This window comes from Tetrao urogallus (assembly GCF_951394365.1).
Source record: "Tetrao urogallus genome assembly, chromosome: 1".
In the NCBI taxonomy this organism is placed as follows: domain Eukaryota; kingdom Metazoa; phylum Chordata; class Aves; order Galliformes; family Phasianidae; genus Tetrao; species Tetrao urogallus.
This window is the reverse complement of record NC_136813.1, coordinates 142,602,426-142,616,721: the sequence shown is the minus strand read 5'-3', so window position 1 is coordinate 142,616,721 and position 14,296 is coordinate 142,602,426. Positions and strand designations below refer to the sequence as shown.

General features: G+C 48.3%; 1 protein-coding gene across 1 annotated transcript in view; it reads left to right on the top strand.

The window, feature by feature from the left end:
* Positions 1–579: 579 nt before the first annotated feature.
* RBFOX2 (RNA binding fox-1 homolog 2) overlaps positions 580–14,296 on the top strand; it is a gene marked incomplete at both ends in the record, with an annotated part of 157,413 nt that continues 143,696 nt past the window's right edge. The window contains one exon of the mRNA XM_079546770.1: positions 580–792. Coding sequence (XP_079402896.1) covers positions 580–792 — 213 coding nt within the window. The remainder of the gene's footprint in view (positions 793–14,296) is intronic.

Here is a 14,296-nt window from a genome sequence, read left to right as displayed (position 1 = left end):
ACGAGCAGTTACACAGCAGAAACACGCCGCGAGGGTCCCACAGTGGATCCCGAAAGCTGATCGCTGCTCGCCCAGTCAGCGCATCCCACCGCCGGGGCTTCGCTCAGCACGGCCCTCTGAGGCGAAGCCACCAACCTCACCCCCCCCAGGGAGCAACCTCGGACCCCCGCCTTCCTCCCGCAGAGAAGGCGCCGCAGCCCGGCGGAAGGCGGCGGGCACACCGAGGCCGGAGCCGGGCGGCCATTTTCCAGCCGGCGCCGGGCGCCCCGTGCCCCGCCGCGGCCCCGCCCCGCCCCTCCGCCCCTCCTCTCCCCTCGCCCCGCCCTTCGCCGTTGCCGAAGGTTGCCGAGCGGGGGTCGCGCGGCTTCGGTACCTCCGGAGATTGCCGAGGGGCTTCGGCCCCGCCCCGGCCGCCGTCGAGCCCGTGACCGAGGCGCTCCGGTGGGTCGGAGCCCGCTGCGCCCGCACGCGGCTCCTCCGCCCGCTCCTGCTCCTCGTTCTCCTCCGGCGGGGGCCGGGCGGCGCGGTGACAGAGCGGGGCGACCGCGGCGGGGGGCGGCCGGGGCTCCGGCGGCGCGGATGGCGGAGGGCGGCCAGCCCCCGCAGCAGCAGCAGCAGCAGCCACAGCCGCAGCTCCTGACCGGCGGCGGCGGCGGCGGCAGCGGCGGGGCCGCCCGCGGCGTGAAGCGGGAGCCGGAGCTGGAGCAACCCATGCCCGGCGGGGACGGCGCCGAGGGCGGCCACAGCAAGCGGCTGCGGACGGAGGCGGAGGCGGAGGGCGGCGGCATGCAGGTAGCGAGGCCGCGGGGCCCGGCCCGCACACGCACGGCGCCTCCCGGAGCCGCGCGGCGGGCGGAGGGCGCGGGGTGCCGCCGGGCGGTGGGGCGGCCCGCGGCGCCGTGCCCAGGTGCGGGCTGTGCCCCTCGCTGGGGCCGAGGCGTGGGTGCTTCCCTTTGTCTGTCTGCGCGTGGATCGCTTTATTATGGCAACCGGGCTGGGCTTTTTTTTTTTTTTTTTTTTTTTTTTTTTTCCCTTTTTTTTTTTTTTTTGGCTTCCGTTCCTCGCAGCGAACCTATGGTGGGAGCGCTTTGGGAGCCGCTCGTTGTATCCATCCCAACTTCTCTTCGCTCGTTCTCTCGTGCCGGTGAGAGTTTCAGCCTACTGCAGCGCATCCTCGGCTCCTCGCTCCTCTCGTTGTCCCGTGACTTTCCCTTCCCGTGCCCTGGCTGGTCCTCGCGAGCCCTCCTGGAGGCCTCCGCTCCCTGCTGGGTGGCACAGCCGCAGCCTCGCGCCTCTGAGAGAGCACGGGGAGCTGTGGGCCGGCTGGGGGAACCGGGGCTGTGCGGTGTGAGAGTCTGAGGGGTTCGGGGGAGAGCTCATTGCTTCCTACAGTGACCTGAGAGGACGCTGTGATGAGGGGGGGGGGGTCAGCGTCTGCTCCCAGGTAACCGTGAGAGGGAATGGCCTCACGGTGCACTGGGAGAGGTTCAGGTTGGGTATGAGGAAAGATTTCTGCTTAGAAAGAGTAGTGCTGCAGTGGCACAGGCTGCCCAGGAAGGTGGTGGAGTCACCATCCCTGGAGGTGTTCCAGAGCCGTGTGGATGTGGCACTGAGGATGTGGTCAGTGGGCATGGTGGGGGTGGGCTGGCAGTTGGACCAGGTGATCTTAGAGGTCTTTTCCAACCTTCGTGATTCTGTGAAGCTGCAGCTTTGCCTGCACATAGGGCTTGGGCATGGCGTGAAGGTACTGAGTACCACTGGGTGCTGTGCTGCTGTGGAAGGTGCACCAGTTGTGCTGTAGCTGATGCCAAGCTGGGTGGCATCCATGCGGACCAGTCAACCTACTGACAGTTCCCCACTGAGGGACTTGAACTGGTTTAACAGCCCTAAAATTCAATTTTTCGTATGTCTGTATCCATTAAATCTGTGCTCCACATTCAGATGAAGGAAAGCATTTTGCTGTCTGCTCGTTGACTACTTTGAGGCAGTAAGATTGCAATGGTGGGGCTTCTGCTCTGGACACACGCAGCTGTGTTAGCAGCAGCAGGGATGAATGGAGCTGGGTGTCAGTGTCCAACACTGCCCAACATTGGGGAAATTAAATGAGATGCAGTGTGTGAGTTCAGTATTTAAGATTAAATGTGTTTATGGACAAAATAACTGTTCTTTGTAGTAAGGCCTCCATACTGTAGTTAGTTGGTATCCTTAGCATATGTTTAAACTTGAAATGTGTATGAATTGGAAAAGATTTTTCAGTGTTTTCAATGTAAAGGCTGAATATACACACATATGCATGTGTGTGTATATGTGTATAATATAAACACACATATGTAATATAAATACATATATATACACATGTGTACGTGGCTTCATGTGACATTTTTCAGGATTGAAGAGAGTGGTTTATCTTTTTGGAGTATCATGCCATGGTTGAAGGCACCAAATATTGAAGCTGAAGCCAGCCTTACGGATACGTTCTGCTCTAGGAGAACGTATTCTTGAATGTTTTGAAATTCTTTATCTTTGTCCCAAAAAGTTAAAGCGTAACATAAGGTGGCTTTCATCTGCATTTCTGTTCAGATGGTGTGGTCTTTTGAAGTACTTTGCTTTAAAATAACGGGTTCTTTTTAGCGAGTGCTCTGCGTTTGACTGTATGTAATGCTTACAAGTGGAATAAAGAGCCTATTCTTTGATTTTTTTTTTTCTTTCTTTTTCATATGTACTGGAGGCTGGAAATAACACCAGTGACTGTTGTACCTTGTTTTTCCTGCAGATCCTGTCAATTTTCTACTTCCTGCTCCCGAGCCACAGGCTGCTGCTGTGCAAACTCCGTGACCTCGTGTTTCGAGGCTGATTGGGAGGGATCCCGGGGTGCCGTGCTTGCCACGGTTCCTTCCGTGCACAGCTGATGGCAGAGGATGTGAACACGGCTTCTGGTGCTGGGAGAAATCATTTAGCTATAGCGATTAGTAATGCAATGGTAGAACTAATAGTGGTGTCTGGTAACGTGAAATATCAAGCCTAGTTCTATGGGAAGATAAGATAGCAGCTGGTTGCTAAGAACTTGAGGCTAAGAGTGCCTGAGAGCTGCTAGTAACCCTTATGTTTATGGGGCTTCTTGCTTTTTGCTGCGTGCTCAGACAGCTTATGCTGTTAGGGTTTCATTATCTAATCCATCTCTGATCAGGCCGGATAAACGGTGTTTGGCCAACGCTGATCTTGTTAGGAGGGTGGTGCAAAGCTGCTTGAGTTGGGATTGGGACAAATCGGATCATGGCTGCTATCTGCTCCTGGGACTGATTTCAGTTAATCGTGGCATGGGAGGAATGGTCGTGTACAACCTGCTGCTTTCCAGCTCCATTTAGTCTGTGAGTGGCAAAAACCGCTGGCCAGGAATGTCTCCTGAAAGTATTTGGGTGTGTTTGTAAGCTTTGGAAAAGAAGGGCCCCAGAGGTACTGCTGCTTTTTAACTGTTTAGATACTAGCTAGGAATGGGATTGCTCACTGCTTGCAGGCTTGGGAGAGCTGATTGATTTCGATCAGTCTGCTGAATCTGCGTAGAAATAGCCCCTAATAGAGGGAGAAAACATCATGCTGACCTAAGTCACTGGTGAAACTGCATCCCAAAGCAGTTGTTGATGCAGCTGTATTTGGTGCTTTTCAGACGGGGTTGACTGCTGCACAGATGGAAGGGAAAGTACCCCTGCAGTAATCTTGTTATTCATTGTACGAGGAACACTGGGAATAGTGGCAAGTGGGGAAGAGCCCCTTCTTTCTCTTTGGGGCTGTAGATGAGGGTGTCAAGTCGAGATGCTGTGTTCCTTCCCCGTCATTGTACTAGTGGTGTGCCAGCTGGCTTAAGGTGCTGAGGGAAGTTGTTATTAAACTAGCTTGTAGCTTTGCGTCGGGTTGAATGAGTTGATTTGGTCCCCAAGGTGAATTTTGATTTAATTTTTCTGAGGTCTGCTCTGGTTGGTGAATTAAAAGTGTGTCTGACAGTAACGTGGTAGGAGTTAGATGCACAGTGTGTAGAACTGATCCTTGTTCAAGAACAACTTCTGTGTTCGGTATCCCCGAGTCCCTGGGATGAGGCTGATCAGGGAAGATGGTTAATGCAGCTTCTGGTCTGCATCTTATCTAGTCCATATGAACTTTTAGTGGCAGCAGCAAGTGACTTCATGTTGCCATTCAGGGATGTCAGTGTATGATTTGTAGAGATGGCTGATGCTTCTGAGATCAGTAACAGGAGAGCTCCAGGCAGGGATGCAATGGCTGTTGCCAGTTTGACTGAGGTGAAAATTCCTCCGTGGTCTGAAATGGAGCTGTATGCTTAACCTTGAGTGGCGCACATGGGAGGGATCTCAACAACTGGCATGCTCCACAGTTTCGTGGTTCAAACTGTGGACCCTCAGTGGTTCTTCAGAGGAGGATGATCCAGACGATGGATCTGCTAATAATTTCCAAAGTTGGCTTTGAGCTTTATGAGTAGAAGGGCTGACTGGGGCTGTGAAACAGAAAGGACCTGTGAACAACAGCTTCTGAACCATGTGTGACCCTGCGGAAATTGGAATATTTAAATCTTATGGAGGGGAACATCTAGTTACAGTCAATCGTGGAAAACCTGTGTAATCAGGTTAGCTTTCCCTCCCTTTTATTATTCATGGTGCGACCATCTTTGTAGAGAAGGAACAAAGCAAGGGGTCCGAGATATCCCAGAAGAGAAATGGAATTCCAGTTCTAAAAAGCTGACCCTGCCTTGGGTCCAAGATGAGGTTCCTGGGATGCTATTTGGACAGACTATTGTGGAGGTGCTGAGGCATAATGAATCACCTTTTTTCTTTGTTGTTACTTCTTTCGCTTTTGACCTATGGTGGGTTTTTGTTTTGTTTTTGTTTTAAATATTTGAGCGTTCGGAGTTACCTGACACTGTCTGGGAAGGCTTAGAAAATCTCCAGTTCAAAGCAAACCTTTGGCACGCAGGCTGAAAGTTGGGATTATAGAGGTGCTGAGAGCACTTTAAAGTTGGCTCTTTTCCTGCCCTATTCAGGAAAATGGAAAGCCCCAGTGAAGTGTTCTGGATACTTTAGTACCCCTGCAGGCGCTGCCGGTGTTTCTCTTTGCATTTCAGAGGTTTGTGTTCAGAGGTGATGGCTGGAGTTGAGAGGTTGGAAGCTGAGCAGAGGTCTGGCTCTGCTGGCGATGGTTTCCTTCTGCATGTGTGTACCAGCTGTACACATACGCTTGCTAATTTTTCAGAACTCCCATTAAGACACACAAGCGTGCTGGTATGCTGCAGGGTGCCTGGGCTCTCTTTTTGCAGGAGCTGAGCGCAGAGTGGCATGTCTCTTGGTCTCAGTTGGCTTTTTCTCCCAGGCAATCTATCAGCCGGGCTCCCACTCGCTCTCTGGCATCTGTGGCTCTCCTCTCTGCCTTCAGGTAATAAAAAAACCCACACGAAGTAGAACCAAAGGTAGGCCAGTGGTGAGCGACGTGTGTGGAAGCGATGGACCTGAGCAAGGCTCTGTGTGTGGGCTAGGGGCCCCCCGGGACCTGCTAAAGGGCTGCTTGCTGGTAGCTTGTGAAAATAAGCCTATAGCTGGTGGCCTTTGGGCTGCTGCATGGGAACCTCTGGCCCTTAGGGCGTTTTTGGTAGAAATTGTTGTAAAACCTATTAGTTTGTAACTGCTGGCTTGTCTTGTGACGTGGGTGCAAAACTTCAGTTTTCAGTCAAGAGAAAGAGAAGTCGGTGTTTTGGCTGCCTGGAAACTTGTTGTTTAATTTGCCAATCTTGGATATTACTTGACCTTCTCTGTGTGTGTGCTTTTAAAAAGCCGTGACTAAGGGATCAGAGGAACATCCAGAAGTGGAGTGAGAGAAGCAATTAGAGGTAACGAGTTCCAGTTCATTGAAGCATCCTGTTGATCTACATTTTACAGTGGTATTGAATGGAGGCTGGAGTGTAGCTGTCATGAGATAATCCCAATGTTTAGGGATTAGTTGCTTGACTGCATTTTGGGCCTTAGCTGCCTTTGCTCTCCAGTAAATTTAATTTTGCCTGCAATCTTTTCTTAAGTCAAGAAAGTGCTGGTTTGCAAGATGTGCGTTTATTTCCCTAAGGGTGCTTCCCCTCCGTTTCTCTTTCGTGAGTGCAACACCATTTTATAGAACCACAGAATCATTTAGACTAGATGAGACCATTAAGATCACCTGGTTCAACTGTCAGCCATCGCCACCATGCCCACTGACCTTGTCCTCAGTGCCACATCCACACAGCTCTGGAACACCTCCAGGGATGGTGACTCCACCACCTCCCTGGGCAGCTTCAGTGCATCACCGCTCTTTCCAAGAAGAAACTGTTCCTAATATTCAGCCTAAAATTTCCACAGTATGTCCTGGAAATGTTGCAAAGATCTAGGCCCAGTGTTGGCAGGGGTCTTGTGGACCTTCCTTGCTGGATGTGGGCTGTGCCACTATGCTCATCTCCAGTGTTCCTTGTGGTTTCTCATTTCTGGATGGTGCCCAGGGATTTTAGGAAGACACTTGTGAACAGTTTTGTTCCCTTTCCCATTTGGCTTGCTGTGTAAACATACAGCATTTGTCGAAACCACGTGCAGCAGCTATAGCTAGAAAGAGGGAAGATGGGACTCTAACTTATCAGTGGCAATATGATGTATTTACGTAGCTGTGAAATAACAAAGATTGTCATACAAAACTCCTGTTGTTTAATGAGGGCCAGCAGCTGAATTTGAGCTTGATCCAGTGTCTCTTTGGATACAGCCGTGCGATTTCCGTTTGCTCACTTGGTGAGACATTGATGTTCAATCGTCTATACCATTGCCACCTACAACCTTTAGAGAGTAGGCAAAGCATATTTGTGATTCGTACCAATTAGAAAACAGGGCATGAGATCTTTTACTCACATCCCTGGTGCAGGACAGTGGGATGTTGTTATAGTGGCTGTGCCTTCCCATTGCTGCTGCTTGTTTCTGCCTTTGTCTAGGAGAGTTTGCTGTGCAGGAAAATTGGATGCTTTCTTCAAAGAATGTGGGCTAGAAGCAATTGTTGCTTTTTCTTTATGACTTTCTTGGGTTTTATCTGCTCGTAATTGCCTCAGCAATAATGCAAGTATTACTTAGCATAGAAATGGGGAACAGCATGCACCATTTAAGGGGAGGGAAAAAAAAAAAAAAGCAGCAGCACATCTTACCCTGTGGCTATATGTAGCTAAATTTCCATTAATAGAGAAGCTAAAGAAGCAACCTTATGTGGTGTTTCTGTCTGTTGCAAATATCAAAACATTTTCCCTAGAGGCTCCCAAGCCCTGGGATCTGGATCCAGCTCAGGTTTCTTGCAGGGCCGTGTGCTCTACTTGCACGGGTTTTCCGCAGAACTCTTCTCCTGAAGAGGAGATCCTCGCAGGTGCCTGGGGTGGCTGCTGCTCTGGGGGTGATAGCCAGGAATAAAACCCCACCAAGGCTTTACAAGGCTTGATTTAGCACGGTGTGGGCTGAGAAAAGGCTGGAGCTGTGATCCCGAGCCTGTAATTTGCTGCTGGTGGTTGCCGTTTCCGCGCTGGCAGTGGGGTGGGAATGTTGTTTTTGTTGAGTCCAGAGAGTTGGCCTCCACAGGGCCCGCCTTATCTTTTCCCTTGGGTCTGAGTCTTGCAGGCAAGAGGGCTGGAGGGGATGCTCTTGGATGGCAGGGCATGGGAGGTGGTGCTTCAGAGTAGTTCCTGCCCTGCGCTGATTTGTGTTCTGTCTCTTTTGCATACTCTTCACAGGAAGGAGAAATGAGGAGCTTCTCCATTGCCCTTCTCCTCCTGTTCCAGAAAGAAAGAGGCTGCTGTCCTGTGTTTGCTGCCAGTTAGAAAAGCTGTGGAGTGAAGCTGAATGGGGATGGAGTACGTGTGCAGATGTTGGGCTCTGGGTGCTTCTGAAAGCTCAGCTTTTGAGTAACTTGTGCTGGTTTCTGGGATTCAAGACGTTTAGGTGATGCTTTATCTGGTTCTGTGATAAAGCGAGGCACTGGGAGGAGAACCTGAGCTGATGCTGATGGCATTTGGGTGAATTTGCTCCCTATGGAATCCTAGCTGAGTGGCTGTGTGCTGTGTTTTTATAGATGACCTCATCTCTAAGGGCATCAAATGGATAACACTCACTGAGGTGCTGTTAAATCTAGAGGGAGTTTTGTTATCAGATAAAATGGGTACAAGTTCAGATTGAGAGCTGTTCAGTATTTCATTTCTTGTTTTCATCTGATGTCTGACCCCAAATTGTATTTACCACAGATAATCTAAACCTGCACTGAATACAAAACTATTAATTTTTAATGGTCTTTTCTATGGTACTCATCTCTGTACGTGGGTACTTCACAGCTACTAATGATCTTATTTTTCCTGTTTTCCTGAGAGGTAGAAAAGATACATTATCTTTTATTGTAGGAAATGAGGAATTGAGGTACTGAGAATATGGCCTGTTTGCAAAAATCTCATTAACAGCTTGCAGCCTGACTCTTTTTCATTCTTACTTTTATTTGTTTTTACTGTAGCTGGTGGGTCTGTGGTAATGTGTAGACATTTGATCTGCAGCTCTCTGCAGTTTCCACTGCTGCCACAGGCTGATCTCTAAGTGTGCCATGTTGGGTAAATACAAAGTGATGCAGTTTTCATTTGGGGAGAGTAAAAAAAAAAAAGTGGAAAAGCTTGAACTAGGTAACGTGGTCATCACTGTAAAGGAACTTTGCTTGTAAGGTGAGTGGGGTTTGAAACCTGACTTCCTAAGCAGAGGGGATGCTGTTAACTCAAAACCCATCTATCTCTCAGTTTCTGCAGTGATGGGCAAGTGCATTGCACAGCCATTTTTCTTCTCTGATCACAGTCCTTCCTGGGCGTAAATGAAATAACAGTCGGGAAAAAAATTGCACAGATGCCAACATACCTACGTGAAACCAAATGGAGTTACATGGATATCTGTAGCTTATGTTTTTTACCATGGAGCTCTTTTGCAAATGAAATGATGTACTAACTGAGAACGTAGCTACTTTACCTTTGAAGTTAAAAAACAAAACAAAACAAAAAAAAACACAAAACTTTTTAGTCTTTTAACAAGGATCAGGCTGCTGTTCACACAAAGGACAGGGACCAGCACCTCTGCTCTGCAGCTCTTTCAGCTGATGTGATGGCTGCCAGCAGGGCACCTCATTTGCAGGACCCAAGGTTTGATGCAGGAGAAAACGGAGTATAGAAATGTGCTGCGTGGCTGGGGATCTGCCATCTGCACAGAGCCCTGAAGAATAGGATGAGGATTTTGGACTGGGTGCCTGGTCTTGTTGCCAGGCTCGTCAGACTACAGCACAGAAAGTTGTATAAAGCTGTAGTGGATGAATAAAAGCGCCCTGTCATCCCACTGCCTTCTCCCAAGAGGAGGTTAAGACCAACCTGGCAGTGCCTCTGTGCATCAGCATGTGCTTCAGGAGCTCTTGTTGCTTTGAAGTGAGAGGAGGGAATGGAATGAGTGTTACCAGTGCAGACCTGGCGCCTTTTGATATTACCAGGTGTATCTTAACGACTTTTTTTCTCTCTGTATATCTGTATACCTAAGCACTTTCGACTTCCTGGGTTAGTTGGAGTTTCCTAAGAGCGACGGTCTTCATGCCAAGTACTTGTTGTGAGAGCTGGGCTGAGCGCTGACAGGCACCCACTGCAGAGGCAAGGCCGTTGTTATTTGCCAGGGTGCATGGATTCAGCACGAGGTGACAGCAGTGCTTGTTAATAGTGTTGTCCATGTGGTTATCCATCAACTATGGGTAGGAGGGAGCTTTAGAGGAGAGGGGAAGGAAGAAAACCTCTACTGTGGATTTTGATTTCTTTGAGTGAAGGAGTTATAGAACAAGGGAGGATGGTTTTGAACTAAGGGAGGGGAAATTTTGATGAGGGGTCAGGGGAAAGTTTATTACAGAGAGAGTGGTGAGGTGCTGGCAAAGGCTGCCCAGAGAGCTTGTGGATGCTCTGTCCCTGGAGATGCTTAAGGCCAGGTTGGACGGGGCCTTGGGCAAACTGATCTTGTACTTGATCTAGCAGTTGGCAACCCTGCCCGTGGCAGGGAGGTTGGAACTTCGTGATCCTTGGGTCCCTTCCAACCTAAACCATTCCATGGTTTTTAGCGTTTCCATCAGCCTATCCACGCTTCCAATGACCCACTTCTGACCTGCAGAGTTATTCTTCTCCAAGAACTGGACTGCTGTGTCGGACTTGGGTGTGATGAACAAGGCTGAGACTGGCATTTGATTCTGTTCCAACTACCCTTTTATCAGACGTGTGTAGACATATGCGTCTGTGCGTGTATGGAATATGCCAAGAAATTGAAATGATGCGTGTAATTAGGTCTGTTTTTTCTTCGTGTGTCACTATCTGCCGATTGAGTCCTTGCAGAAAGGACTTGCTGCCTTTCACCATCTTACCTGGTCTGTTCTGCCTTCTTTCGTGTGCAACAGCAGCATCACATGCTCAGTGCCAAACACTGCAAACAGATTCAGAAGAATAGCTTGTCTCTAACTGTTGATAAATCACAAATTTGCGTCACCAAATTGTTCATGTTTCATGTTCTGGCCTGAAATCCATCTGTTGGTGGGCTTGGGGATGTTATCTGAGCTTCTTTCAGTCAGACTTTTTGACTGATGCAGAGATTATGTTGAGGATAGGTCTTTTCTGTGGGGAAGGTGTTGACTACAGCATGTGGAGTACGTGGAGGCACTGTGAGGCTGTGTGTGGATTTGGCTGTTTTTTTTTTTTTTTCTTTCCCCTTCTGCTCCTAGTATTCGAGGCTTAAGGAGGTAAGTAAGGATTCTTCCTCTGCTGATCAACAAATTGATGTTTTGATCTTGAGTGCTATCAGTTATTCATGACTGCCTGCCACGAGGAGCTTGGACCACGACTCCTGTTAGGACAGGGAATTTTTTGTTGTGCGACTAGAGTTAACTCTGGACTGTTAGTTGATGGATGTCGATGGAGCATGTCCATGGTGCTTGGAAAGGTTTCCTTAAATAGGCATGACCTTTCCAGTGAAAACAGGAAGATAATTTTTGCCTTTTTTTTTTTTTTTTCTCTATCTTTTGAGCTTGGTGTGTGTTTCGTTTTTGGAACTCCTGATTACTGCGGACACTTGCCATAGAAGAAGCAGATTCCAATCTTGGTAGCTTCATGGGACAGGGTTTGTCAGCTTTCTTGAAGTTTGGCAGAGAGGCTGCCTTGCTTTGCAGTGCAGCTTTCAGTATTGCATTCTTTCTGTACCAGATGCTTTTTTTTTTTTTTAACCTTTGGTGATCTGTTTCTCTTTCCTTTTCATGCTCGCATCTGAAAATCTATGTATAAGAAAAAGACTAGCCAGCCTACGTTTTAATTTGAGGACAGGGAATGTGTTCTCTTTCTGGTTCATCGTGTGATAAGAAGCTCCATTTCTGCTGGCTGTTGGTGTTTGTTGGTGGATGCTGCAGCTGAGCTGGGGGCAGCTGTCCTTTCCCCACTGAGCCGGGAGCCACTGGCTGCCGAGTGGACGTGGTGACAGCCTGTGCCCAAAGCAGGCACTGCATGAAAACACGTGTTTCCAGCTCCTGCAGGCACTCACTTTTTCCAAGATGACAGATCTCTGCCTTTTCATCATTGCTGCTGACAAGGCCTTAGCGAGCTTTTCTATGAACTCTGTAGCCTGTTTCTCTCTAAATAAGCAGAAAATCTATACGCTTTGGCTCCTGTTGCAAGATATCACGTGGAGTTGATTCTCTTGGGTTTAATTCTTGATAAGGATTTGGTTCAAATACTCTTTAAGAGTGGACGGATTGACCAGTCTTGATGGCACAGCGGTATCAAGTATTTTATTTGGCTTGTGTGCATCTCTTGGTCATCAGAGTTGGTCAAAACAGTCTGTGGAAATACAGTTATTATGGCCATTCTACTGAGCAGTTCCTTACTCCAGGTTACCAGTTTGATTCCTGAACTCTTGGATTCTCCAGTGAAGATGCAGAGGTTCGTCTCTCTGCCCAGTTCCTTCTGGGACCAGCAAACTTTACTTCTGCTTCCAGAATAGGATTTTAAAGACCATCCCTAAATATCTGGGCCCTTTAAGCAAAAGTAAACATGTGGCATTGTTCCCTGCTATGGGTGAATTCCTACCATTGTAAGACTCTCTCTGGCTGTGACTTCCTGGGCAGGATTTTGATGATGAATACAGTCACACTAAGTAATGGAGAACTTCGTAATAGGCTGCTGTTCAATTTTAATTCCTAGGTAAGTGTTGTTCTGCCTTGTATGGACGCTCCTGGGGTGTGGAGGCTGTTGGGTGATCAGCTTCGCTCTTGGCAAGATGTGTTTCTTTGTAAATCATTACTGCATCGTGCTTATCACAGAGGTAACTATCTGCATGAAGTCACAACCAGAAAATGCAGTGAATTTTATACAAGCTGCATTCTAAAAGCTGATCTATGGAAATATGACTGTGCTGGGAAGCATGGGATGGGATGTGGCACGTCTTGTCTCCTGGAGGCTGCTGCTGCTTCCTTGAGTGACTCAACAGAGACTTTCATCTCTGGCCACTGTTGAATTATTCTAGGGTCAGGACTCGCTGGAAGTTGCCTTGTTGAATGCTAATTCAGCACGTTATGTGTTAAGATTATTAATTGGCAAGGTGGGAAAACCAGCATGCCTGTGGGATGCTTTCCTCTTACCTGGATGACCTTAAACAGTAAAAATGTAAAGCATCCGGTGCGTTTCCTCTTCCTTACACAGTTGTCAGTGAACCAAGAACAAATTATACTGTGGTCAGAGCTTTCTGATAGTATTGTCATGGCTTTTGCTTCTGTTTACAGGTTTCCCGTGTAGCTGAATTAAATTAACAAGACTGGTCAATTCATTGTTGCTGTATTTAACGCCCTGGGCAGCAATGAATCTGGCAAGGATGCAGCATCATTTTCACGTGCTGTTCAGAAAAGGAGGGATGTACAGCAAAAAACGAAGTGGTGTTATTGCTTGGGGGAGAGGTTCACAGTAACAGTGAGGATGTCAGGGAAAGGGGATGGAAAACACTTCCAGCAACTCATTTTCCTCTGCCACTTGCAGGGTGGTCAGTCACTAGGTGGGCCAAGTTGTTTTTGTCGTGTGTTGGCTAGACAGAGACTAATGTATCTGCAGAGTTTATACAAGGCAGATAGCTTTACAGGAATCAAAGCAGATCTCTTGGTTCCTGTTCACAGATGTAATCCTTTGTTTTCAGCAGTTAAATATCCCTGTGTTCTTTGGCCTAGCCTCCGTTATCATAGAACTGAGCCCTTCTTAATTCCTTATGCATGTAATGGCATAATGCTGATGCTAGCAACAAAAGTTGTGGTGTGAGGATGCACCCAGAGGAGTGAATTGACTGCAGCTGGCTGTTTGTGGAGAAGCAGATCTCTGAGCGCTGGGTTCAGATGGTCATCAAAGAGGATGGTCCTTGGAGAATGTTTTGGGAGTGCCAGGAGCTGCATGCTATCACATCTTGTGCTGCAGCGACTGACTGTGTACTACAGCATCCTTCCCTAGCACCAGAGTTCATTGAAATACTTAGGTGGATCTGTATCCTGTTGTTAGAGGTGATTTCTATGGTAGCCACAATGCAGTGGCTTCCAGCATGGGATGTGCGGTGTGAAGCCTCACCTTGGGGCTAAGCTGGTCTGACTGTTTACGAGGGTATATAGTGATAGGACAAGGGAGAATGGTCTTAAACTGAGACAGGGGAGGTTTAGGTTAGATATTAGGGGGAAGTTTTTCACCCAGAGGGTGGTGATGCACTGGAACAGGTTGCCCAAGGAGGCTGTGGATGCCCCATCCCTGGAGGTATTCAAGGCCAGGCTGGATGTGGCTCTGGGCAGCCTGGTCTGCTGGTTGGCGACCCTGCACATAGCAGGAGGTTGAAACTAGTTGATCGTTACAGTCCTTTTCAACCCAGGCCATTCTATGAAATTACCTCTATGAAATTCTATGAAAGGAGTGGTTCTCTATCTCTGCTGTCTCTTCAGCCCTGATTTCTCCCTTTGTTGTGATCTCCTAGAAAATGAATAATGCCAATTAGGAATTTGTCGCTGAAGCAAGCTGACTCAACTGTGGTGGATCTTGTGGCTTGCAAGATGATCTTTAAAAAGATCACAAGGTTCTCAAACTTGCTGATTGTTTGGGGAAGGACGTTGGACTGTGCCTTCTGGATCTTGATAGGTGTTGGGCTAGTTTATCTGAAAGGTGATCCTCAGTGTGCAGCATCTGCGTCTCCCTCAG